This window comes from Triturus cristatus, chromosome 4_1 (assembly GCF_964204655.1).
Source record: "Triturus cristatus chromosome 4_1, aTriCri1.1, whole genome shotgun sequence".
Classification (NCBI taxonomy): domain Eukaryota; kingdom Metazoa; phylum Chordata; class Amphibia; order Caudata; family Salamandridae; genus Triturus; species Triturus cristatus.
In genome coordinates, this window is record NC_140585.1 from 711,340,316 (window position 1) to 711,367,653 (window position 27,338).

The 27,338-nt window shown below is 43.4% G+C and overlaps 1 protein-coding gene across 3 annotated transcripts in view; it reads left to right on the forward strand.

The window, feature by feature from the left end:
• The window catches only part of DOCK4 (dedicator of cytokinesis 4), a 1,768,257-nt gene that overhangs the window by 689,051 nt on the left and 1,051,868 nt on the right, over positions 1-27,338 (forward strand). For all 3 annotated transcript variants that reach the window (XM_085653188.1, XM_085653189.1, XM_085653190.1), the window contains exons 15-17: positions 13,467-13,629; positions 14,877-14,983; positions 26,436-26,592. In XM_085653188.1, coding sequence (XP_085509314.1) covers positions 13,467-13,629; positions 14,877-14,983; positions 26,436-26,592 — 427 coding nt within the window. The remainder of the gene's footprint in view (positions 1-13,466; positions 13,630-14,876; positions 14,984-26,435; positions 26,593-27,338) is intronic.

Genomic DNA, 27,338 nt, shown 5'->3' on the forward strand with positions numbered 1-27,338 from the left:
AAGATACTTTCTTTCGCCACAGCCTTCTTTGCTCCTTACCTATGTTTAACACACAGGTGAAACACACTCTCATTCGCAGCGAACCCCGCTATGCACCTCGCGAGAAGCACACAGCTTCGTGCTGCCCATCACATGGTTGTACTCCTCGAATGTATTTTGTGCTTTTTTGTGTCTCCTCTGCCATCACTTATATTGCGCCCTTGTGTCGGCATAGCAGATGTTCAAATGCAAGGCCCAGACGTACAAGCAAGACAGGATGGACATACCGAAAAGGTGGTGTGTACAGCTAGAGGTTGTCCCTAAAAGTCCAAGGAAGTCTGGAGTAGATGGAGGCAATTTCATGGTCTGGAATCCGAGCACTCAAACACCCCTGCACATAAGGAACAGATAAAGAGTAGCTGGGCGCGCAGAGCCCATCTTTGAAAGTCCCTATATGTCACACAGGGTGGGCGGATGCTGATGGTATAATTAAAACAAAGGCTGTATGGACACATAAGGGACCTGATTGGTGTATCCTACGGACAGTCCAAACAAAAATTGTATAATGTACCCCATTCTGTATATGTTGATATGTCGTGTATGATCTGGAATGTATCTTTGATAATATTATGCTGTGCATTTCTGCAAAATTTCAATAAAAACAGTTGGCAAAAAAAAAACAGCAGACAGACATTGTTTCGGAAAATACAGCATGCAAAGGTGTCAGTTATGGGGCATCTTGAATTTTAAACAGCTGCATTATTTTATTCTGTCCTCCACAATATTTGGGAAATTGTATAATTTAAAAAAATCCAATGTTAGCAAAACTCCCTTTCCTAAGTTTCCAACATTTCAGATATGTTGTCTGTACTCCGTGAAATGTGTTCCATTGTTTTACTGCAAACCAGTTGCATGTGAAAGCTCCGCGTGAAGGGTGAATTGTGAGAGCTGAATGGGGAATGCCAGCAAGCTTCTAAGCGCTACAGGCACCGTGCAAAGCATTCACTTGTACTTGCTTGGGTGTGAGCGGGACGTGGATGGGAACCGTCCTGTCAAAACCGTGAAACGGCTCTAGCGTTTATAACAAACATGCTACATTTTGTTATGTTTCATTTACAGTATGATAATCAAAAGGATGCTTCAACTCACTCTCGGCTCTGGGTCTTGAGGGGTTGTTGTTAGGAATGGAAGTTTTGGCACAAAACATCGAACTGAGTCAATTCCAAATAATTGGTGAACGTAGTGGGTCGAAAAACATTTTCTATACTTGCTGAAGCCTTCCTCGGGGCAAAGAGGCTAAAGAAACTAATTAGAGAGGAATGACCATTCTGAAGGCTGGGGATTTGTGCAAACCTCGTGTGCTGTGCTAGGAGATCAGAGAGGGAATTCTAGGTTTGCTTTAGATATCTGGTCCGGTAGTATTCGTGCACCAACGTGAAAAAAGTATTCAAGGATGTTGTTATGAAATTCTTAATATACAATAACGGGGGGCGGGGGTTAAATGTTTTCCTGCTTTACCTGCCATTTTTGCAAGGAGACCTCTATAGATTTAGCTCTTGTAATGGATATGTCCTGAAACTACTGCAAATATGGGAAGAGTTTAGTGGTACCTTCAGTAACTGAAGAATCCCAAAAAGCGGCCAAATTGATTTAAAAAAAAAGTTTTGGGTCATATTACTTTGAAGGATGAATGACAACCCTATGTCGAAGATGACTCCAGACCAATCCAGCCGGTGCCTCAGAAGTAATTTCCCATTGTTGGAAGGCCAGTTCAATGGGAGTAGCATAGGGTGTCTGTACTCTTAGTCATTGTTCAGTTTATGATCCATTGAGTCAGAAGCAATTTTACCTCATTCAATGTTACACATGTGAAAAACAGTCAATGACAGAATTTTAGTTTTTTTAGATTATTCCGCCTCCTGACAGATTTAGGTATCATTAAAGTATAGATCCAATGGTTTCCACTGTAGGAACCGCTGATGTAAAGGGTAGATATAACAATTGTGTGTTGGATAGGGTAGCAATGATCCAAGAGGTACACCATAGGACACTTCGGTAGTTTCAGAGAAAAATAGACCAAGTTTCAACTGTTGAGTATAACTTTAGAAAAACAACTCAACGCCTATAAATGCTGCCCCCTCTATTCTGCAGGCATTTTCAATCAGATGACAAAAATATTGTGGTCTACTGTATTGAAGGGTATGGAAAAGTTAGGAAGGATCAATGCACAATCCTGTTGTTGGTCACTGACGATGACTGCATTTTCAATAATGGTTATTAAGATGATGTCATTGGGCAGGGTCTCAGAGCCACTTAATTTAAACCAGAAGCAGGAATGCGAGCATGGGGAATCTGACTGTAGACCTAGGAAAAAAATTAAAAAATGGTTCCAGGACGATGTAGGCGGGTAGGTGAGACGACAGAGTCCTGACCACCAACAAGCGCACCTCAAATTGACAGAGACACTTCATCTTTCCAAAGGAGGATTATTCTGCCTCTCTTGATGTGGAACCATAGGCGGGCATACATTCAGGAGTAGGCCGGTGAACAAGGTAGGTCACCCGTTATTAGAAGGGAGACCAGAAGACTCATATCGGGGCACACTATGTTTTTGGTCCTGATGAAGTGCCGCCCGATCCTTGGGCTCCCGATGCACGAAACATGTTGACCACTCTACAATAGAAGCTATCCTGGTACTTGAAGACCACACAATAGCACCACCGCTTTTTTCTAGACCTGGTACCCTTCCTCTATAAAATTTTGTTTGTATGATATCAAAGCCTATTTTATCCACCACTCACTAGTTACTGTGTCAGCTCCCTCACTTGCACTCATCTACACTGTGTCTTCGGATCAAAAGATCTCTGACAAAGAGCCCCCAGGTCTGTCAGGCATTGCAGCGCCGGCCTGATGAGGAGCGCCCAATGATAAAGCATGACATCTTAACAGGTGTGTGAGGGCACCAAGACCTGACCTTCTGTTCTTCCTGCAACAGGACTACCAGCCACTTGGGTCAACTTTAGGTGACCATTCTGGTGAAGGAGAAACTACCCCAACCTTGATATTTGTCAATACTGTTGTTGGTCACTGACAATGAGCACATTTTTAATAATGGTTATTAAGATGGTGTCAGTGGGCAGGGTTTCAGAGTCACCTACTTTCAAAAGATGAAAAAAAATTGAAAAGAAATACTTTAGAAAGGAATGATAGACAGTGAAGGAAGAGAAATAGAAGATGAAGAATTGCCGATAAAATCAGGAAGAGGGCTGAGGTAGGGATTTTAAAAGAAAAGACTAAAGAAAAACTCAAAGTATGCACACAGAAGAGGAAGTATTTTGGGACCTGGAAGGGGTTGATCACCTGCAACTGCAAGGAAGTTGGAACGCCCACTGCGCAACAGAAACAATGATAAACCTGAGAAAGAGTAGGCTAGACTCTTGATGCAAAGGAATGACCCAGGATGCGAGGGTGGAACCTACCCTCTGAAGAGCAGAGAAGAGAGGTCCCCTGAACAGACTGAAGACACTAAAGAGAAGAACCAGGAGGAGGAGTGAGGTGAAGACCTTTGGTATACTTGTTACTACCAAAGGGGTGAAGAGAGAAACTTTTAAAGGAATTACCTGCTACATCCACCAGAAGTCAAATATTATAGCATAGGTATCAGTGGGCCCAAAGAAGAAATGTTGGTATGAATAAGATTATCACAAAGAGAAGAAAAGCAGAGAAAGGCAATTTTATCCTTGCCCTTATAAGAAAATGTCTTATTAAAGGTCTGATAACCTCACCCACTTCCAGGACCATGCTTAGTATCGAGTGACTCCCGCTACTACCGGTGACTTTGGAGGGTAGCTGAGTCTCTTGGGAGCTCTTAGCAATTTGAACGCTATTTAGTCATACACTGAAAACGTATGAAACCACACTTACAGAGTGATTGTTTTCTGCCTTGTGTGTTCTCAGGGAGAACCAAAAACATATATTAAAGATAACATTGCATAGGAAGTGGTCAGTGGATGGAGCCATGTTATTACTGGCCTCCTAGTTGCATCATTAAAAACAAAGTTTCTAAACGGTCTGTACAAAGCAAACCCTTTGTCGACGTGTTTCTACCCGCAGTCAAGCCTAATCCTATCCAGGTGATGCGTGTTTATTAGGACTAGTCCCTGCTTTACTGTTGCCCAAACATTAAATGGTAACAGGGGAGACTAAACGTCACGGGTATTAGCTTGTTGCTGGACTCCTTATCTCAATTATGTGACTGCTTCTTCCCCCCCCCGGCAGTTCAAAAAAATGCCCTAATTCATTAAATATACTAAAAATGTGCTAACATTGATTACATGACCATTACAAATGACCCTGACCATCCGATTTTGATCACGATGGACATTGAAGCCCTTTAAACTACCATTCCTCAGAAGGCAACTTTAAGGGTAGTGGAAAGGTTACTGGGAAATAGTCACTGGGACTATCACCACCCCACGAGTGTGGTCATGTTCATGGCTGAAAAAGCATTACGATGATTTGTTTCCACTTTGAAGAAGGCATGTCTCTTCAGATACGCGGGACTTTCCCCCTCTGGGGAATATTTCCCCCATGTTTGGCCTGCCTCTGTCTTTCAATTTGAAATGAAGCACATCCACAATAGCACAAATCGGTGGGAAAATCTTGTTTTACTTTGGAAACGCTCTATTGATAATGTGTTCATGATCTGGAAGTTCACCCTTCATTTGCACGCCTTCTTCACCACACTGATGTCAATCAGTGCCTTGCAGAGAATTATTCGTGTAGGGTGTGATTATTTTCTTAACAAAGTCTGGTCAGACCCTGCATTAATTCCTCTTCACCCGACATACATTTCGTTTTGGGAAATAATGCCCTGAAGCCACGTTCACATCTACTTGACACCCATGTTTTTTGTTTTTATCAACAGGGATATGTTTAGAGAAACCCTGTTATAACCTTAAATGCCTATGCCAGGTGTTGCACGTTATGCTTTATTTGAGGCCTACTTCTTAGGCTCCTGTAAACTGACACCAGGGCGATTGTTTGAACCATCTCCTCATCAGAAAGTAGAAGGGTGTATTTTCTTCCATGACTGATATCTCTTGGGACAGTACACGGTTCTCTGACAACTCCCCAATCACATCTCCCTGTATCTAACGTTGGAGATTTAGGTGACTTTTATCCATCTTATTTTTGGTAACATTGGCATTTGATAGTGTAGTTTGAGTAGACATGAGTTGGTTACTCGCATCCACATACCACTCCGCGTCATTGGTATCACTGTTAAAGTAGTGCCTAGTTATTGGGTATGCTCAATGCATTCATCCAGTAAGGGTCTCACTTAATTCAATGCTAATCTGTGTTTCTACTTCCATTTGCCTCTGGTCTGAGGCTTGTTCAGGAATACTTGATGTTGCTGATGTGTTTTCCTTTAAGCAAGGAAATGGGTTTGAAGAGAAATGAACTTCATCATAAAATTTCCTTTACCTGAACTGGTCAGGCATTTATATATCAATTAAAATCATCATTATATGGTCATACATCTATTCCGGGTGTAATCAAATTAGCGTCGGGAATGCACAGAAGTGGGTCCCGGGCTCACTCTGCCACTGGATTCAAGATAGTCTGGCTGGTGAACGGTGATGCTCCGAAACCAGTCCCAGGATGCTTGTTTCCGGTCCAGGGAGGACCTGGCTTGGCAGTCTGGGCTGGACTGTTCCCACTGGGGACAGTGTCAAGACTGATTTGTTTATGGCTGGGTCTAAACTGGGGTGGCATGGTGAGCAAAAGAAAGATGGATTTTACCCAGATCTCTTGACTGGGGGTGAGTGTTTGATTTGCTCTGCATTCCGTCCATCATCTGTGTGTCTTTAGCAATCATATAAATGAGCACAGGATCCAGGAACAAACACATGGGACAAGAGTACTGTACATGTCTGCTGAGATGTAGAGTGTCCATCTGTGTACGGGGTCTGCCAGTAATCCCAGAGATCTTTCATATATAATAATTTAGCTTTTAGGGGAGTGGGGTTTAGGTCACTCTGTCCTATAAAATGACAGGGCTCTTCATGTTATATGGATTATTAACCATGCTAACAGTATTTTTATTATGCATTTGTTTTCTAATTGTGTCACGTATATTGCATTTCAGAGCACGGTAGTTTAAATATTCTAAACTTCCTGCATGTCTCCTGGTTATCTTATTGTGGACAAGGATGAGTGAGAGAGCGAAAGGGTGTGTCCTGTTACCACAATACCTGAAAGTGTTGAGAGTGTTGTGTTCTGGGTTGTCAATTCACTTGTTTATCTGGTAAGGTTAGGCAGTCAAGTGAGGCACTATAGCTAGTTGGACTCAGGTTTATAGGTGCTGAGGTGGTATGGTGACTCTGCCCCTACGTGCCGATGCTCTATGGTCCCAAACACTTTCACCACACTAAACATTGCTGCTCTGATACTTGGTGACACACGACAGCTCAAAAGGAAGGTGCCTTTATTATCCATCCTCCAAACATGATGCAAGCCATACTGAGAAACATCTAGATCTGCCTTCTTGTTGAGCTGTGCCTCTAATTTTCAGCACACTTCTCAACAGACCAAGAATGAAATTCAGACTGCTTTTATTACACATACCATTGCTGCAACCTGCTGGGGAAATTGACTGTTTAAGCATGTTAGGCAGGCTGTTTAATGCAAAGTGTTTTAAAACCTGTGGCATACTGCGCCACGATTTCTGTACAGCTCTCTGATGCCCAGTTTTGCTTGTTTAGTGCTTGATTAAAAATGTTTATTTTATTGTTGCATAGCATTTCTTTAGCGCTTGCTACCCCATGTGGCGTGCCAATGCCATGAAACGATGTTTAATAAACATTAGCATAAATACAGTATAGATGACTTTCCCTGCTGAATAATTTTCCCCTTAGAACCTTGCACTAATGCACAGCTGTCATGGTGCTACGCATCTGTCGGCTTCTGTCAGGAAATGCTCTTCCTTAGCAGAAATTCACTCGTGCACCCATGCCATATTGGTGTTATATCCATCGTGAGAATGCTGGGAGCTTAGGAGACATTAGAGGCCTGCAGGCAGAGGTTCGCAGTATGTGGCTGACCACTGCGCTCAGCATGACCACACTGCTGCTCCCGTGCTTGCATTCGAATGCTTAACTGACGCCATGAGTTACAGGAAGGAGGAGTGTGCACCACTAACAAACTTCTTTTTCCAAGATGGAACCACTCTTTTCAAGATGCCAATGTTTCCAGGGAAACTTATTTGAGATGCCCAATCCATGATGGAAGAAGGTTTTTTTACTTGAATGTCAAATCCTGTATAAGAAACGGTGTACATGTACTGGATGTTGTGCAAAACATTAATTCTCTTATTTTCTGTTGCACCCATTTGCTATTATTTTTTTCTTTATTTTTTTGTATCTGGGGATTTCTGGAATCTTTTCCCGCTGGATAGGAATCTAGTTGTTATAAAGACTTTTGAACTTTTTTGGCTAGAGGAGAAATACATTGTTGGCAAATGGAATCCATTCTCTTGGAAACTGAAGCATCAGAAAGATGACTTCTAGAGATAAGTTGAGCCTACTTGAACATTCTGCAAACAGTTCTCATATTGATGGTTCTTTAGAGGAATAAGAAACAAAGAACAGTAGTTTTGAAATGGAAACGTTGCTTTGGGAGATGGTAACTTACTTTCCATGAACTGCAAAGACGGAATATGTCACAAAATCGGATTAGGCCTTGTGGTCGGCACCAGTCACCAAAAGTAGGCGTCATAAAGCATTCTTGGGGTATAAATAACAGAATATGTAAGCATGCACACGACCCTGCTATTACTTTAACAGTGCAGTGGCAGATTTGGAAAGGCGGAAGCATAAAAAATCTATGGGTCACAGAGCTTGGTTTAAAATGAAGCGGCTGGAGGAGGTAGGAGAGGATTGTAGCGTAACAACTACGTTCCCGAAAGGGGATAAACATATAAGAGTACAGCATGTGTCAGTTAAAGAGTATTCGTGGATTAAGCGGGCATAGCAGGAGGCAGGCGCATGCTTACTTTAGTAGTGATATTTTTAAACAGTTGGGTTTTGGGAAGAGTAGTGACTGCCTGGAACGCTGCCTCCCGGCGCTAGATAAGCCCTGTAAATGCATTAAAGCGGCTTGGGCGTTCACAAGAGTGCAGCTGTATTGAGCTATCCGGGCTGATGCTGGTGACCCCTTCACGTCGGGGTCACGCAGAGAAATAGGCAGTCTGACTGGGCCCAGCGGTTCTGATGCGCTTTTGCATTCTGCGTTTCCGGGACGGCTTTTTCGAAAGACTCCGGGGAGATTCCCTCGCACGCCGCGAGCCTCTCGTCACTGTCGGCTGCGCGGTGATAAAATGGCCACTTGACTTTATCCTCTGTCATCAAACACTCGTGGCGAAGCGGAGATGGCAGGGCCTGTAATGATTTACCCTCCCTGACGTGTCGGCGGCTCTGTCACTGTGCACTGACTGTCCGTTCCGTTCAGTGCTAACCGCAGCGAGGCCGTAGCTCCAGGCAGGACCGCTCAGGTGCAGACGGACGATAATGCGTGAAAAATCGAGCAGCGGGCATATCAACTGACGGGAAACGGTTTCAATATGGAACCTACCAAGAATTCCCCGCGTGGGAGAAGTCTGGGTTTAAAATGATCACATCTCAAGTCAAATTGTACTCTCTCTAAAGGGAAGTGGAAATAATGTAGGAACAGAACATCCTGGATAAATGTTTACTATTTGTAAGCCATAGAATTAGGATGGGTTGGTGTTTATTTTCAGTCATTTGAAAAGGATTTGCAGGGTGGCAAGTGTTGTTTATTTTCTAAACCTGGCCAGGCAAGTCCGTAGTAGTTAATGAGGGTGGTTAGTAGAGTAAAGCACTAAACCGTATTTTTGTGTTCAGTCTGGTGACTTAGTAGTGAATGAGTCAGGTTGTAGTATTTGACTCATTTACTGTTTTTTAATATTCTTAATTGATCACATTTTTAAACATGGGATAGGAGGACCCGTTTTAGGCTTTTCTGTCACCGCTGTTAAACAGTTAATGGTGGAAATGCAGTCTGTTCAAATGAAAGCTATTTATTTCAGCCATTTAAAAAAAAAATATATATTATTCACTTTATTGGGTGTGTTTTTCTATTTCTTCATGAAAAAATATCTTTGTCACTTTTTTCTTTTGAAAAAGAGACTGCTACATGCAGTGGGCAGAGTTGTACCTCTTCTTTCTCTTTTGGTCCGTGACAGTTCAATATAAGTCGTATTTAAATAGATTTTGCTGCTTTCTAGAAGGCTTGTGTGACTTTTGTATAGTTGACAAGCATTTTAATATTCCAATCTCCTCCAGAGCCTGTCAAACCCCTAAAGGGAAAATGGTGAAAGAAGAATTTTAATTTTATATTTTGTGCTACTGTTGTGTACAATGACAAAGTCGGTGGATAAAAGTACCTCAATAATAGTAAGGGACGTTATTAACATTTTTAGTTTACCTTTGAAAGACGTAGCAAGTCCCCACGTTGATGTTCTCCTCCGTAACCACTTCTGACTAAATGTCATAGTACATAAGTGCTGCAGAACCCCCTCTAAAGTTTTAAATAATGTAGCATTTAAGTTTAAGTTACTGGCCTAATCTATCTTCAAATGCAACATTTGCCACTAAATATATCCAAAACTCTGCGATTAAAACTCCCCAATCCTCCTGTAAATTCTTCAAATATTAAAAAGTTTTTTTACCACCACAGTTACCCCCAACACATGTTTCACACGCCCACTAGGTTTCAAGCCTAGCCCTCCATTAAACAAGCATTGGCATAGCCAATAGGTCTCGCTTTTGGGACCTTATCAGTATTTAGTTATGCAACTGTTGCATGGCTAAACACTTATAAGGTCCCAAAGGCGAGACCTATTGGCTATGCCAATGCTTGTTATTGCTAGCGATGCCAACACGGAGGAAGGCAAGGCATATGGGTAGCACAACACTGGTTGCATCATTGCATTTTTTTTGGTTTATTGAGAGGCGGAAGGCAGAAGGCAACACATTTGGAGGGAGGGGGCAGAGGGTAACACAGAGGGAGAGACATCGAATCAAGGACAACAAGGGAGGGCTTAGGGATGGGCTGGGAGCAGGCACACAGACAACAGAGGGTGGGAAAGGCGGAGGTACCGAGGTACACTGAAGACAACAGACTGTGGCAGGAAGGGAGGGGCTGGGGGCAAGAAGACAGAGAGCGGAGGGTTGGCTATGCCAATGCTTGTTATTGCTAGCGATGCCAACATGGAGGAAGGCAAGGCATAAGGGTAGCACAACACTGGTTGCATCATTGCATTTTTTTTGGTTTATTGAGGGGCGGAAGGCAGAAGGCAATACATTTGGAGGGAGGGGGCAGAGGGTAACACAGAGGGAGAGACATCGAATCAAGGGCAACAAGGGAGGGCTTAGGGAGGGGCTGGGAGCAAGCACACAGACAATAAACCGGCTGTTTGTAGCAGAAGCATCAGTATTGGGTTTTCCTGAGGTTATGCCCATTACTACCGATTTAGTCATTGATAATATCTGTATAGCCAGGAAGACTTCACGTGCAGAAATGAGTGCTTATATATAACAGGCAAAATAAAAAGTTGCGTACGAGTAAATGTCAGTGGACAAAAAGCGTCAGTACACTTAGCAGAGAACATTTCTATTGTTTGCATAGACTATCAAACATGAGGTGTGAAGTTTAGCTGAGACTGGGGCGGAAAAACCAGGGAGTGAAGAGGAAAGGAACTGATAAATGCAGCAAACAGTTAAATATTTCTAGCGCACATATTAATAAACTGAGACATTGTTAGTTAAAATGAGATGCCCAGATTCACAGCATTTCATTATGGTGAAAGTACAGACAAGGAGATTAAAAACCAGGTCTCAAGGTTTCAAAAGGCAACAATTTACCAAACAAGTCATCTCTCTATGTGATGGATTCGGGTGCATCAGTGTTTTTACCAGCTGAATTCGCTCACCCGCCTGAGAGGGAGCGAGAGCCTGTGTTCTAAGGAGGGAGGCGACAGGTTATGTGCATTTGTATGTGAATAATTAACATTAGTATTTACCCCGAGTACTACTGGGATCTGGGTGTCATTTGCAGTTTTGAGTTCGTCATTGGCCAAGTCAAAAAGCCGTGTTTAGAATGTATTTGGTTGTTTTTTTCCATTGTTTCGCGGTGAGCCACTCTGTACAGCACAGGTGTGGTTCCGGGTCAATGTTAAGTGTGGGATTCATTTCGATAGCAGCATACTAGACCCAGCTATGGGTCTGTATGGCGCATTAAATGTATGGATGTATTTGCCATTCGGTTGGAGTGCGCAGCGTCCACTGCTCGACTTCAGTAACATCTAAAAGCAGCTTAATGTTCCATGAAGTCTTTTCAAGGACCGGGCGATAAAGGGCAATCTTTTTTTTCTGTTATTATTTTTTGTAATCAAAGCGCGGGCCCACAACCTTCCTACGGGAATGAAAAGCAGGAAGTAGAACAAAGGCGTATTTCCCATTCAACATTAGAGAGGGAAAGGGGGGCGGGCGAACAGCATGATGCGCTTCAAAGAAGGAATGCAATGCACCAGAGAGCGTGGCTCTACGCTGAGCAGAAACAGATGCATAGCGTGGAACTAAGATCCGGGAAGTAGCCTGCCCTTTACGGAGGCTCGCTAGGCTCAAAACACCTGCGATACCGAGGCCCGCCTGCTGGCAGAGCAAGTATCGGACAAGACATTCGACAGGAGGAGCCACGAGGTGTCCTACTACCAAACATTCATTTAAGGCAGAAAAGCTCGTAATCATAACAAAAGAGTTTGCCTTTCTCTTAATATATGTTGGTGCAATTCAGAGAAAGATTTTAATACGCAGGGAAGAACTGGAGTTTTAGTTAGCCGGTTTGGAAAGCAAGCAATTTAAGTAAAGGATCACATAAACGTGGCGAAGGGAGGCACGGCGAAACAGGCCTTTAATATCTGTTTGAGAGTCACAAATTGTGATCCTGCGGGCAGCTGGGAGTTATAACTGATGCTCCAAATTCAGCAGCTGAGCTATTAGGAACATCACCCCTCTAATCATTTATTTTGTTGATTTGTATCCTGCTGACATTTCACGGAGGCCACGTCAAGTGCAGGTAAGCAGATTTAGTTTCAGTAATCGACTAGGCAAAGGAGTCGAAACATTTTCAAATAAATTTAAATGGAGAAAACGGCAGTAAGTAATCCTTAATTGTTTAAATGGACCCAGTCGCGTCAAGCGTAAGCATTAGAAAGACACTTGGACAGTTGGTGAAATGGTTAAATTACTCTTTATAATTATTTGCAAGTATAGGTCACAAAAAAATAAAATAAAATATATCGGTGCTTAAATGTGACAACTGTGTGCTTGCGATAACAAGTTAAAATTAAACATCACATATAACTTTAACAACGGAGGGTCGGCGAAAGAAGGAGCATGGAGGGTGGTAAGTATAGGAGGGAGACAGGTAAAAAAAATGAAGGTAGATTATGTGTGCTGGCGTGAGGTCTCACACTGACAATCCCTCATCGCGATCACTGTAAAAGCAAAAGTGATCGCGATGACGCACACTAGGGATGCACGCGCAGCAGCGGGGGGGAGGGGTATGGTGCAGAAGGCTGGCGCAGGATGGCTGGGCGAGAAGGGAGGGGGGAATGCGGGGAGCAGCTGTGCGCATGCACGCCATCGTGCACTGTAGCTTGTCGCCAGCACAAAAAGGTGGGTAGCACTTTCTAAACCCACCTACTAAATGTCTCGCCAGACGAGCGCATGCACTGGGTCAGGCGAGACCTAAAATGGACCAAGTCTTTTGAGCCCACCCCTCGCCCAACTCCCACAACCATCATGCTTGCTAGCCCCTGTTTCAATTATTAGCTGACTCAGTTTTGGATATGTGTGAACTGGGTGCTACAGTGAAACTTCAGTGAAAAGGTACTGTTGTGTCCCCACCAAGAACATGAAGTTGACTGGAATGCTGCTGGGAAGTATTTAATTGTTTAGAATGATAGAATTTGGATTGCTGGTAGAAATGGTTATGAAGTCCAGAAATACTAGTAATTAGTAACAATCTAGAGTTTATAGTTTATATAGAACTTTTTTATATGACCACCATTCACTTTACGTACATTTTAAACTTCAACATAATGGAAATATTTGTTTTTACCTTTGTCTCTTCAGAAATTTCTTGAGCATGTAGTTTTACACCCTAAGAGTGCAGGCAACATAACTTCATTTTCCATTTCCTCTAAATATTGACCCTTGACTCCTGCCCCAAAGTCAGAGGCATCCATTAACTGCTGAGGTTACTTACCTTCACCAGTACCCGGCAATGCTTAAGGAATACAGAATGCCATTGTGCAGAAACATAATTAAAGAAATGTGTTACATTTGTTAAATACGTTTGTAATAATCATGTATCAATCATGTCCATTTTCTTTGCCTTAGAGTTTCATCTCCTTTGGATCTGGGGAGCCACCCGCAGATGAGTTTCACTCCTTTGTGCTTTACCACAATAACAGTCCCAGGTGGGCTGAGCTGTTGAAACTGCCAATTCCTGTGGATAACTTCAGGGGAGCTCACATCCGATTTGAATTCCGACATTGTTCCAGTAAGAGAATTTTGCAATAAGACTGTCGACCTTTTTTTACGCTGTTGGACACTGATTTGAAAAGAAAAAAAAGAAAGCAACTTTAAATGTTCTTTTTTGTTCATTTAGCTTCATCATTTTTGTGGTACTATTAATGCCATACATGAGTGTGACAACTGTCTAAAACTGAACATCAGTCTGGTAAAATTCTAACAGTTTGAAACTTTATAGTGTAATTTGGTGTTTACATTTTTCTCTCTAGATTATTCAGTTAATTATTGTTAAATATGTAAAACAGAATTATTTTTTTTAGTCTATGGCCTGCAAAATTAATGATTAATTCGTTCCTGCATTTTCAACTTCACATCCAGCTTTGTTAGCTTTAGAATACCCGCTCTTTAGTGAATTTCATACCAGGATTAAAATTAAATCCCAACAACTGAACACAGCTTTCACAGTTGCATTTTCTTATATTTTTGCAAGGCATCAGTGGAACGAATATTCCTGTAGAATAATCATGTACTTACGAGGTAACCAATCAATCGGAGATGCCATCAAACATAAGGATTGCGTATTGAGGGTAGTTGGCTAATATACCAATCCGAATACACACGTACAAAAATATCTATTTGTACCCATAGTGAATGCAACAAGTATGTGTTAAAATGAATGCATCTTCTATTTTCTTCTGGAATGTTACCTTAAAACTGAGAAACAGCCGAAAATGGACATAGAAGAACTTCACAGTTAACACAAAATGCAAAAAGTGCCAAACTGCGCACAGTTTACTGCTGATTAGATATCAAAAAATAACGGCAACTTCCCATTGGAAAGCAATGCCGGCTGCTAAGCAGGTAAATGAGCAGGCTTAGCACTTCCAAGTTAAGAAACATTGAAAATATAAGTTCCTCATGCCAATAGACAAACTGATGGAGGCGGCCATAGGTCAACTCAAGGCAGGGATCGGTCCTCTCTCGTTATCCTTGTATTGTATTCAGTGTCATCCTTCCAAAATGACCAGAGCTGGGAATTCTTTGAATGTGTGGCTGCTTCAAGATAGTTTTGATGGTCATTTTTGGATGCGTTTGATCAAGGAGTTTTATTATCGGATTTTTATGCCTATCTGCTTAAATTAAAATACATTGGATCCAACTACTGTTGTTAACTCTTGGGGGCTGTAGAAGGGGGCAGGAGAAGATTTTCCCTCCTGCGTGATTACTATTTAAAAATATGTGTTATCATTAAATGTTTATTATATATTTTTTCAGCAAAAGAGAAGGGGGAGAAAAAGTTATTTGGTTTTTCCTTTGTGCCTTTGATGCAAGAAGATGGAAGGACGCTACCGGATGGCACTCATGAGCTAATTGTTTATAAGGTAATTAAATTAAAAAAGCAATGTGACTATAGAGAGCTCCAGAGATGACTGTGTTTCCCTAGAGATTCTGAAGCTTGCCCATTTGTACTTAAAGTACCGCTTATATTAAGAAGGTAAGGAGGCTACTGTTCCCTAAATCAATAACGCTCTATCAAGCTGCATCAACATGGATCCATGTTAGTGGAAATATTAGTTGGCACTCATGTATCCCTGGGCACCTGTGACATAGCCTACAGCGGTGTGATATATTTATATTTGTGGAAGGTTTTGGTTTCTGGGCAAGTGGGGGAAGTGGATCATGAATTGAGAAGCTACCTCTGTTGATTTGAAAAGATGAATGGACAAGGAGGGAAAATCATAGATATGATTTAAGGGAGAACCCTGGATGCAACATTTGTTCCATCCACTTTAGTCTCTAACAGCTGTCTTCAGAAAGAACAAAACCCATTCTAACTCATTGACTAAGATGAAAAAGAGGGAAGGCAGAGGAGCTGACTGTGCCAAAGGGGCTGCTTCATCATTATCTGATGCTAGAATCGTGTGCTTGATATTAATTAAAAAGTTAAAATCTGATAGAAAGTCCTAAAATTGTACTTTTAAAATTTGGAAAAAAGCAATTGTCTGAGAGCAGAAAGTTTAAAATTATTTAAAAATAGTGAGGCTTTAAATTATAAATTTTGATATTGTTAGTTCCACGTGAGGTAAGGTTTGGGATGGGAGGGAGGGTTAGTGTTGTGATTAAGACTAGAGAAAGAGTCAACATTTGTGTTTACATTAGGGTAACATTTAAAGTAAGAGTTACAGATAGGGTTGATTGAAATTTCTACGGATAGGACTTGGACCTATTTTAGAAATAGTGTGAGGGAGAAGGAAACACCTATGGTTAATGTTGTATGTTGGGGATAGAGGTAGGGATCTGATAAGTGACGGGATGAGCATTATGTGATCTGGGTTTGATTTCTAGTACATAACCGCAAGGGGTTAAAATTTGGATATTACAGCCTGTCTACCTTGAACAAACAAAATGTGGTATTTGATAAATTGAAACATGTTGAACCTTTGCCTTTCAAACTAAATACAGTTTGCAAACATTTTATTAAAGTTAGAACTCAGTTTCTCACTTTTGAATCATACGTTTTACTGCCTTTCAGCCTGAAGTCATATTGCCAATCAGGTTAAAAGGGAAACAGTTTGCACTGGTGTGTATGAGAGACCTTGATTTAGCAGATTTATTGTCATCCCAACAACTGACTAAGGGCATGACTTTGAACAGGTTCTAATCTCAGAACTCTTAAGCTGTTCCTGAGTGTAAAGTAGTGCACCCTCATGGGGCTTAAGCTTGGGTAAAGGAGGAACATTGTATTTTGCCATTATTTTGGGGTCCCCTCTGTAACTTGGGGGATAGATTTAATTCACAAAACACACAGTCTTGGGAGGACTTGGCCTGGCGGTTCGGGCTGGACTGTTCCCAAGAGGAGCAGGGTCGAGTCCTATTTGCTTATGGCTGGGTCCAAACTGAGGTGGCATGGTCAGCGAAAGACCGATGGGCTGGGATGCTACCCTGAGCGATTAGCAGCAGTTAGTCAAATTGCAAGCTTTCTTCCCATCAGCTTTTGTGTGTTTCATAGATTTAATTAACACCCTTCTTTGAAAATGTTGCAACTGTGCCAGAATTTGTTTAGGTTCAAGGTCGGCCTACTCAAAAGCATCCTTTATTATGGCAAGTTAATAAAATGTAACATTCATCCAAGTTGTCTCATATGTACTGTTTGAATCTTATTGTACAGACTTGGTGAAGGCACCTCTGTAGGTATGGTTTAGTTGAATATTCTATAGAAAAATCACTGTCTGATGGATACTTCTACCTACAGATTCCTCGCCTTTTCAATCTCCTCCAGGTGCCATACTGGATCCAGAAAAGTTAAAATGACTCTCCTACACCAGTATGAGGTGCTCGACGCCGCACAACCACCAGGCATCACCTTGTGCATGATATTACTAAAATCGCTGCAGCAACATAGGTTTCCTTTTTTCCCCACTCTCTTTAACACAGCTCCAGAGTGCTGTCCTTGGAACTTTCCGTTCACCAAATTAAATAAATTACCATATCTGCAGAATGCCACCTCCCAGGAAATCTGACTTTAAGCATTTCCAGTCTTGTTATTAGCAGAAATCGATTTCCAACCCCCACAAGGTGTGTTTGTGATGCTGGGACTCAAGCACGACTCCAGGACACGTGATAAATGCAGCCTTACACACAAAAAGCTAGTTAGGAGTATTTTTAATGCATAAAAACAGCTGGACCTGGCACTGTTCTAGATTTGGTTTCTGCTCCAGGTCGGCCATTTTGCCACCCCCTCCCCAAACCTCCAGGACCTCTGGTGAAACCAAATTGTCATTGAGATGGTGCTTCCACTGCTCTTTCAAGGTATGTCTTCAGGCCGTCAATATGTTTGCCCTGTGGCTTTAGCTTTGGAGCCCAAACTACTCATTGTCACCCAAGTGTCAGTCTTGGCGCTGGCCTTCGGCCCTCTGCCTTCTCTGGTTTTCCTGTATTTAACAGTCTCTGGAGCTGATCTAGTGCAACTTGAGGTATTCTCTTAGGTGATGCTATCTGGTCCCCATAGAGCTGGTGGATTTCCTGACTAGACTTCTACTGATGGGTATGCTCCTGGCATCAGACAGTCCCATGCAGCGTCTCTGTAGTGCCTCTCTGGTATCGGCTGACCCAATAACTCAGCTGAAGGCCTCACCAGTGGTGCCCCTACTGTGCCATCTTCAGAGCCACTAGCACAATCTTCGTAGGCATCATATAGTGTGATGAAGTGCTTAAAAACCAAAGGCATCCTAATATGTTCCACCGGCCAAGCACACAGACTGGTAGCAGAGTCTCAATATAGACTCCTACATAGGGATGAGCACTTTGAAAGGATGCATGATTTATTTTGGGTCATGCTCAAAGCCAGATAGGTGCCTGACATTGTCCAGCATGATTACGATAACAGCAGGGAGGCAAGTAACCTTTCGACAGTTGACGATGAGGGAAATTTTTTTATTTAATTTTCCCTCGTGGTAGTCTGTCGAATTCCCTGCCCCCCCAACCCAGCCCCACAGCTCTTACCTGCATAGGCCGCCCCTGTGTTCACAGCCATCTTAAAGGTGGAGAACATAGCAAATATTTTAACAGAGATCTTCCAGATGGCCTTTTTGACCTCAGAGCACTTTCTTCCTTTCAGTGAGTCCTTCATGGAACCTATCCTAGTTCCTTGGGATAAACCAACTCATACCTCAGTGTTTATTCATCAGGTTGCCCACTTCCATTGCCCAAAATTTTGTATGTGGAGAGTCTGGTGGTGCTGGCATCTTTCTGACCGAAGCAGAACCCTAAAATCCTTCTCTACGCCGCCTCCTGATTGTGAGTACAAAAAGATTGAGGTGTTGGGAAGGAAAGTTTTCTGATAGAAACCTCTAATAGCATATTCCTCACCCAGGCATCAGACTGGATCTGGAAAATCTTGAGCAGTACCTCTGTATGCCTGCAGGTTGTATCGGCTCCACAGTGGCGTCATCTGCATTGGAAGTGACGTCACAGTTCCCACATATCGCCACCTCCAGTGCACTGACGTATGTTCTTTTCTTTCCGCAGCAGCAGAGTGAATCCAGAGAGCTACCTAGTCATTTTTTACCAACTTTTACGACCCTTTAATAGACTATTTTTTAGCTATTGCTCCCACTGTGCTAGGACATGTCCCCTTCAATACCTACAGGGTTTAAACCTTGTGGGGATGTCAGAAAGGTGTCTGTGTCTGATAATCGATTGGTCTGTCTGCGGTGCCTGGTGTCAGGCCATTACTCCAAGGCCTCCATCAAGTGAATTCGATGCACCACAAGGTGATTCGCACATGGGCGATGAAGCTCCTCCCACCACTCCAAATGCAGACCAGGCCTATTCAGCCTAGCACTAACTCATCCAGACTCTGGAGCCACTGCACATCCCCAGCCCCTGTCACTCCAAAGCCAGACAGTCAATACACATCCTAGCAGAGGCACACTGGATGGCTAAGTAAAAAAAGACCTACTTTCTAAAAGTGGTATTTTCAAACACAGAATGTAAAAATCACCCTCACTAAAAGATGTATTTTAACATTCTGAGTTCAGGCATATGAAACTTTATTTTCCTACCTTGTTCCCAGGGGTAGTTAGGCTTATAAGTTGTTATGATCAAACTCCCCATTCTATCCTATGGGGACTGATAGCCTTGCAATAGTGAAAACGAAACTGGCAGTTTTTCACTATCAGGACATGCCACACACACCAGGGCATGTCCTACCTTTCACATACACTGCACCCAGCCCACAGGGGTACCTTGGGCCTACCTTAGGGGTGACTAACATGTAAGAAAAGGGACGGATAGAGCCTGGCAAGTGGGAGCAGTTGCCAAGTCGACATGGCAATATTAGACTGCACACAGGCACTGCAATGGCAGGCCTGAGTTACATTTACAGGCTGCTTATGTGGGTGGTACAACCAGTGCTGCATGCCCACTAGCATCATTTGATTTACAGGCCCTGGGCACACACAGTGCACTGTACTAGGGACTTACTAGTAAATCGTCTGGAACTGTTCCTGATACAATGAAGTTCTGCACCTTCTCTCCACAGCGCAGAGTCCAGGACATTTAGGCCATGATCCCGATGTGTCAACCTCTGTCCTGGATTTCGGTGAAGCTGACTCTGAGCTTTTTGGACCTGATGGCCTTCTGCATCCTGCTAGTAAAGCACACTTGATGGCACATGTGGCTCTGCAGTGGGACTTTAAGTCCCAGTGGGCGTAGCATCAGGGTAATCCTTCCGACGTAGTCCAAATTTCAACGGAGGCTGCAAAGTATCTGCAGTGATGGCTAACAAACTGCGATTGGCCCACTAGCAGACCCCTCTTCCATCTCCATCTGGTGCTAACAATGGTGACCGACGCATCCCTTCTGGGTTGGGATGGTAGCCTGAGAGAGATGGAGATCAGAGAACTCTGGTCTTCTGTGGAATACCAGCTCCACATCAATCTTCTGAAACTGAGGGCAATTCACTTGACATTGAAAGCCTTCCTCCCCCATCCATTAAAAGAATGTTGGCTCAGGTGTTCACGGACAACACCACCACCATGTGGTATTGCAAAAAAATAGGGTGGGGTAGGGCTGTGAACCCTGTGCCAGTAGACTCTACGCCTTTGGACTTGGCTGGGCCACCATGGCAGTCGATACCTTGTGGATCACGAATGGCTATTACCTCCAGAGGTAGCATAAGGCCTCTTCTAAGAATGGGGAGAACCTTGTCTTGATCAGTTTACCACCACCGAGAATGTTCAATGTCATCAATTCTGCATGCTGGAGTTCCCAAAGTGTCTCTCGCTCGGAGATGCATTCCGCCTCAAGTGGAAGTTGTGACTCTTGAATGTCTTTTCGATACTACTCCTTTCCCGAGATCTCAAGAAAATCAGGACTGACTGGTACCAAAGTCATTATAGTGGCTCCGGATCGGGCATGGAGAGTATGGTATTCCGAACTCCTGAGCATTTGCATCTGCAATCCGATCAGGCTGTCTCTTTGGGAGGATCCCACACCAGAAACTTTGCACTCTCCAACTTCATGTCTGGAGATTGATCAGTGAAATGGTAGGTGTTTTGATGTTCCTCCCGTGGTCTGTGATGTCATCTTGGCAGCCAGGCATCCCTCCACTAAGACTGTATACGCCTGCCGCTGGGATAACTTTGTGGCTTGCAGTCTCTCATATCATGAGGTCTCCCTCTCTGCTTCTCGGTCGTAGATATTGCTGTTTGCTGTATTGCTAGCATGGTAAGGTCTTGCCCTGGGTACTGTTAAAGGTTATCTTTCCGCGAGTTCAGCTTTTCTGTTCTCATGCCGCAACCCTGCCTGTACAAGTCACCAGTTGTGACTCGGTATTTTGAAAGGTATACAGCATTTGTTCCCTCTTACCCCTTTCATGATGCCCCATTGTGACCTCAGTCTGGTCATTACATACCTCATGTATTCCTGTTTGAGCCCCTGCACAGCTACTATCTGCGGGTCTTGACAATCAAGGTGGTTTTGCTTTTGCCTGTTAAATCGGCCAGTAGGGACAGTGAACTTCAGGATCTTTTGGTTCACACTCCGTACACCACCTTTTTCCCAGACACATTGGTGCTTTGGGCACAGGCGTCTTCCCTTCCAAAGGTGGTCACCCTCTTTCATGTTGGCCAGAACATCATGTTGTCTACCTTTTTCACTCCACCTAGTCCTTTTATCCTTTAAAAGGGGAGAGACTCCATCATCTACACCCAAAGAGAGCATTCTCTTTCTACATTGATTGCAAGAAAGATCACCGAGTGGACGATCAGCTCTTCATTGGATTTATTTATTTATTTATTTATTTAATTTGTATGGCGCGTTATAACCACAGGGGTCTCTAAGCGCTGTCTGACCATATTTACGTGATAGATGTTATATTCACTTGAAACCAGCTGTACACCTAAGGTCTGCTCCATGCTTGTTTGAATAGTACGGTTTTTAATTTTTTTCTGAAGGAAAGTAAATTACTCTCCTTCCTGAGCTCTGGATCCAATTTGTTCCATAGGGCTGGGATTGTGTTGGAGAAAGCACGGCCCCCCACCGTGGTCAATTTAAAGCGGGGCTGAGACAGAAAAGTGGCGTCCGACGAACGCAAAGTCCTACCCGGTATGTAAGGGGATAGTCGGGATTTTAGGTATTTTGGTGCTTTACCATGCAAAGCCTTGTGAGCAATGCACATCCCTTTGAAGACAATTCTCTGGCGAACTGGTAGCCAGTGTAGCTCCTGCATCAGGGGAGAGGCATGGGCATTTCTGGGTTTTTTAAATATCAACCTAGCTGCATCGTTCATGACTCCCTGTAGTTTGTCCAGCAGCCGCTGTGGCAAACCTAAATAAAGGGAGTTCCCGTAGTCCAGCCTAGCCAAAATTGTGGCTGAGACCACGTGTCTCAAGGTAGAGAATGAGAGTAGGGCCGCAATCTTCCTAAGTTGTCTTAACAAGCCTATACTGGTGCCTACTACGGTGGTAACTTGTTTTTCCATGGATAATTTATTATCCACATATAGGCCTAGGCTTTTGACTGCAACTGCCGGCTTTGGGGGTACACCCAGCTCCATTGGCCAAAATTTATCACTCCAAGGGTTACCCGAGATGGAAATGGGTAATATTTCCGTTTTATCCGGGTTGACTTTTAAGGAGTTCTCGGACATCCAATTGACTGTGGTTTTCAATATGTCCTGTAGCCTGGTGGGAGCTCCTGGACCATCATCCAGCCGGATGATTATCTGGGTGTCATCGGCATAGTTGTACACTAGGCAGTCCATCCTATTCAGGAGAGCAATTAGTGGTTGCAGGTAGATGTTGAAAAGTAGTGGAGACAAGGCAGATCCCTGGGGGACCCCGCAGGTGATCGGAGCAGGGGTAGAAAGTAGATCCCCCAGCTGTACTCGTTGTGTCCTACCCTGCAGAAATGAAGAGCCATGCATGTGCTGTACCCACGACGCCAAAGGATCTCAACCGCGACAGAAGCTGTTTATGGCACACGGTGTCAAACGCCGCGGAGAGATCCAATAGTACCAGGGCGCTCGGTGTTTTTACATCAGCTCGCATCCTTAGCTCATCCAAAATGGATAGCATAACTAGTTCCGTGCTGTGATTAGCACGGAACCCTGCCTGATTGGTCTCCAACAGGTTGTTACTCTCTAGATGGCCCGATAATAGAGCTAACACATGCTGCTCAATTACCTTGGCCAAGAAAGGCAACTGGGAGATGGGCCGAAAATTTTTCAGACATTTTGTGTCTGCTCCAGGTTTCTTCAATAAAGGGATCAGGCGAGCCTCTTTAAAAGCTGAAGGGATCTGTCCTGTCCGGAGAGAGGTGTTCAATAGGTGCAGAACCTCCTCCTCTATTCCTGGCATTGCCATCTTGAATATGTCAGGCGGGCAGGGGTCCACCAAGGAGCCTGATTTGACTCGGCCTGTGATTTTAAGTAATTCCTGTTTGGAAATAAGGGATAGCTCAGCTAGAGGTGGAATGTTTAGCGGGCCAGTGAGGTCCGGTATGTGCGGACATTCGAGGGGTGCAGTTTCTGCAATTTCATCCAAGATGTCGGATATCTTCTTTACGAAGAAATCCTGGAACCTCTGACACTCCTCCTGGGTGAACTCAGGACTTTGCTCCTTGTTCACCCTGAGCTCCGCCAGGACCCGGAAGATTTCTTTTTGCGGATTTCTAGCAGTAGTTATTCTTTCCTCAAAGAAAGCAGCCTTCCTTGATTGTATGGCTAGTTTGTACTGGGCTAAGGATGAGGTATATTCTTGTTTGGAGATAGCGTCATACTTTTTACGCCATGCCCGTTCTTTCTTCCTCACCCCGCGTTTCATCTCTCTAAGGGAATCATTATACCAAGGCGCCCCGGCTCCTCTCGCCACCTTCTTCAACCTGCGGAGAGGTGCCACCACATCAATGGCACTCCCCAGTTTATGCTGAAGATGTCTGCATAGAGCATCAATGTTGGCATCCTGCTCTATGTCTGAGGGATGATGTTCTAAGAGGTGAACCAGTTTTTCCTCATCAAGGTTTCTCCATTTGCGGGCCGTTTTCCAGCCCTCCTCAGGTTTGGACAGGGGGCCCCTCAATGTGAGTCTACCCTTAATTAAAAAATGATCAGACCAAGCACAAGGAAGAATTTCCGTGATACCCTGAGCTGGCATGGTGGTCCAGACTAGGTCGAGCACATGACCTTTCTCATGTGTTGGTCCCTTAACCTGTTGGATGAGACCTAAGGAGGAGATCGCCTCCTCGATCTGTAATGCTTGTCCTTCTTTAGGGGACTTTTCCCAGTGATAATTGAAGTCTCCAACGATCACCAGTTTATCTTCACTGGGGTGAAGAAGGGCATGGCTGTACAGAGGCGCACTATCACTTGATGCATTGTATTAATATTTGCTACGGCTATGGCCATCACTCTATGGATTGTATTAATATTTTCTACGGCTGACACTACTGTGTTAGTATGTGGGGTACCTTTCTTGGATATATGCCAAACTTCTGCATGGACAGTCAGGTCTTTCGAAAAGGGCATTTCACCTACTCAGTTCTCCAGGACTTCTTAGTTTAAGCCAGTTCACAGGCCCACCTCAGGGGAGGATTGCTTGGGTACTTATTCTATGGTGGGTAATATGCAGTGACAAGTATGTATCAGAAGAACAAGTTGCTTAACTTCGGTATTATTTTTGTGTTGGAGACTCTATCTAACTACAGATTCCTCACCAACCGCCTAACTCTGTGAACCAGGTTCTTCACGCCAAAGATCCCATTAGATACTACACACTTATTAAACACTGGTTCTTACATGGCTCTGCATTAATAGCATGGAAATAGCCATGAGAGAAACTGATGGCAGAAAGCTAGAGTGGCGCTTATATGGGCACCTCATTGTCACTTCCAAGGAGGTCTTGATTCTTTTGAGCAAAGTTGCTGTGCAACTGGTTCCGTAGAATGGGATCTGACATGGGTGTTACTCCTATTACTTTATTGTCCTCAAGAATGATGACCGGCATTGTTCCATTTTTGACCTTGGAAGCAACACCCCAAGACTTCGCACTGTGACTGGTTGAAGTTGAGAGAATTCAACCTTAAAGCGATTCACACAAAGTCGCGCCGCACCTTGCTCACTGGGCTTCTCCACATTCATCAGTTTCCCAAGTAAGTCCACCTATTTCAGGGTTACGCCAGTGGTTTGTTGTATAAGACACCAGCACAACAGGCTCCTCAACCCTTTCGAGATCGGGGACAGTACATAACTCAGTCCCCCCCACCCACCCAGCAGCCACAATTTAAAAACTGCTTAAGTGTATGCTTCCCAGCACAAAGCCACCGCCATTTCCCAGCACAAGCCACCACCATTTCCTTTAATGGTGGCAAGATCATCGTTTCGACAGATGGGTTCTCCCATTTGTACAACAGGTTTACCCTCTCAATTTCTTTGTTAGCCGACTGTACTTTCCACCCCATCAGGGCAGCTGACAGAGCACCAGATGTCTGTTTTGCAGCAGGACTTGTAGGCCCTTTTGGCCAAAGAGGCCATAGAGAGGATTCCGACTTTGGAAGCAGTAACTGAGTGTTACTCCCGCTTCCTCCTTGTGCCCAAGAATGATGGAGACCTTTGTTCTTTTTTAAATCTTAGCCCTTTGAATGACTTTCTGAGAAAAGACAAGCTCAAGATGCTTATACTATCCCAGGTTCTGTCTGCCCTGGATCCTGGAGACTAGATGGTAGCTCTGGTTCTACAGAATGTGTATTTCCATTTCCCTGTATCAACGGACTAAAGTCGCCCCTGAACGCTCCGCAGACACTCTTGTTCATTGGAGCCATCCTAGATATAGTGTAGTTTCGTGCCTTTCTCCCAGATTGGAGAGTCCAGGACATTCAAGCTTCTGATATTTGAGCCTCTATTCAGGATTTCAGTGAGGCCTACTCTGGGGCTACTGGAACTGTTGGCCTCCTGCTATTTGAACATGCCAGATGAAACATATGAGCTCTGAAATGGGATAGGAAGTCATAGTGAGTGTAGCACCAGGGAGACCTAGTGTATTTAATACAGGTTTTAAGAGAAGACTGCCCGGTCTTGCAGGACTTTTGGTCTGATCATTCCACAGACCCACAACCTTGGGAGATTCTGTTTTGATATTGCAAGGAGAGGAATATGCGGTTAGAAGTGTCCATCAGAACAACAAGTTACTTGCTTTTCGGTAATGCTCTTTCTGCTAGATAAGCTATATAACCTCAAATTCCTCACCACTCACCCCCACCTCCCCATTCTGTGGTATTGACTCTTTTCCACTTAAAAAGGTCAAAATCTAGAGATCTGCAAGCTCGCCATACCAATTTGCTGATGGCTTCTCTGTCTAAGGGGGCGGACAAGCCTTTGAAAGAAACTGACATCAGATGGCAAGGTTAGGGCTTACATGTGGTTCCATTTGTCATTTCTACAGTGGAACGAAGTCTGTGTGGTGCCACATGGCGTCACCTACCAGCATGCATGAGTACTGCTTTAGAGCTTTTCCAGATTTTTCTTCATGCCTGGGAAATAGTCGCAAAGTGAGGAATCTGCTGTTAAATAGAGCATGCCCAAGAAAGAGTGTTACTGAAGGTAAGTAACTTGTTCTTAGGGTTTACTAGTCTTTAGGATCTAGAACACTTTCTGTATATCAGCATCCAATCCATATTGTATCCTGGGGTTACACTATTTCATTTTGTTAGAAATCGATTTGCAGAAATACAAGCAAATACTTAGTGCATATGGTTCATAAATCTGTACTTCAAAACACTGTATGGTTACAGAAAACATGGAAGTGAGTGCATTACAGTTGTTATTTATTTTTTCAGTGTGAAGAAAACACAACGTTCCAGGATGTTTCTCGCTACCTCAGGCAGCCCTTTACAAAGGCGAACCTCCTTGGTAACAACAACCAAGCAGTCAAAATTACTAAAGAGTCCTTTTGGATAACATCATTTCTTTGCTCCACTAAACTTACTCAAAACGGTAAGACAGTGGTACTTTTAGTACAATGACATTTTGTTTAATTGAATATTCAAATTACATGTTATTACGTAATATAAAACATTGCGTTTGTTATCCTGGAAGTTCACACAGACGTCAGATTAACCATTTGATTGTGTGAAAATAGTTCACAATAGCCAGGCTGATGGTCATCTAGAACTGCTCACCCTTGGTAGCTGTCTAAATATTTTGACATAGTTTGAGTGCCACTGTAAATAACGACTGCTGTGCACGTTTATGGAGGAGTTGCAAGTACAAGTGGGCAGAGTTTACCTCTTCCATTAATTACAGGATGCTATAAGGTTTACATACATCTGTCAAACCTGTGAAATGTGCTGGGAGAATATGCCAGGTAGATACCAGATCATGCAGATTTAGGTGCTGAATTCACTTATATATCTGCCGGTTATGCTTCCTTTTTGACATGTACACTTGTAGGTGATGTTTATTGTACCTGTTAAATTCCAAACGCTGGGTTATCAGATTAAAATCTGCAATAATGATCACATAACCCACTGGGCACTTGTGGTTTGAGTGCCCTTTTGAACCTGTAACCACTTTACAGTTTCCCTTTAAAATTAGACTTTGAGACAACAATACTGTCTATGAACTCAGTTTAAATGAAGACCATATCAACAACAAGAAAGGAGTAACAATGTTTATGTTGCTGATTTTGTGAGTCAATTTTTATATTTTCAATGTGTTAGCATATTTCATTGTTTAGAATC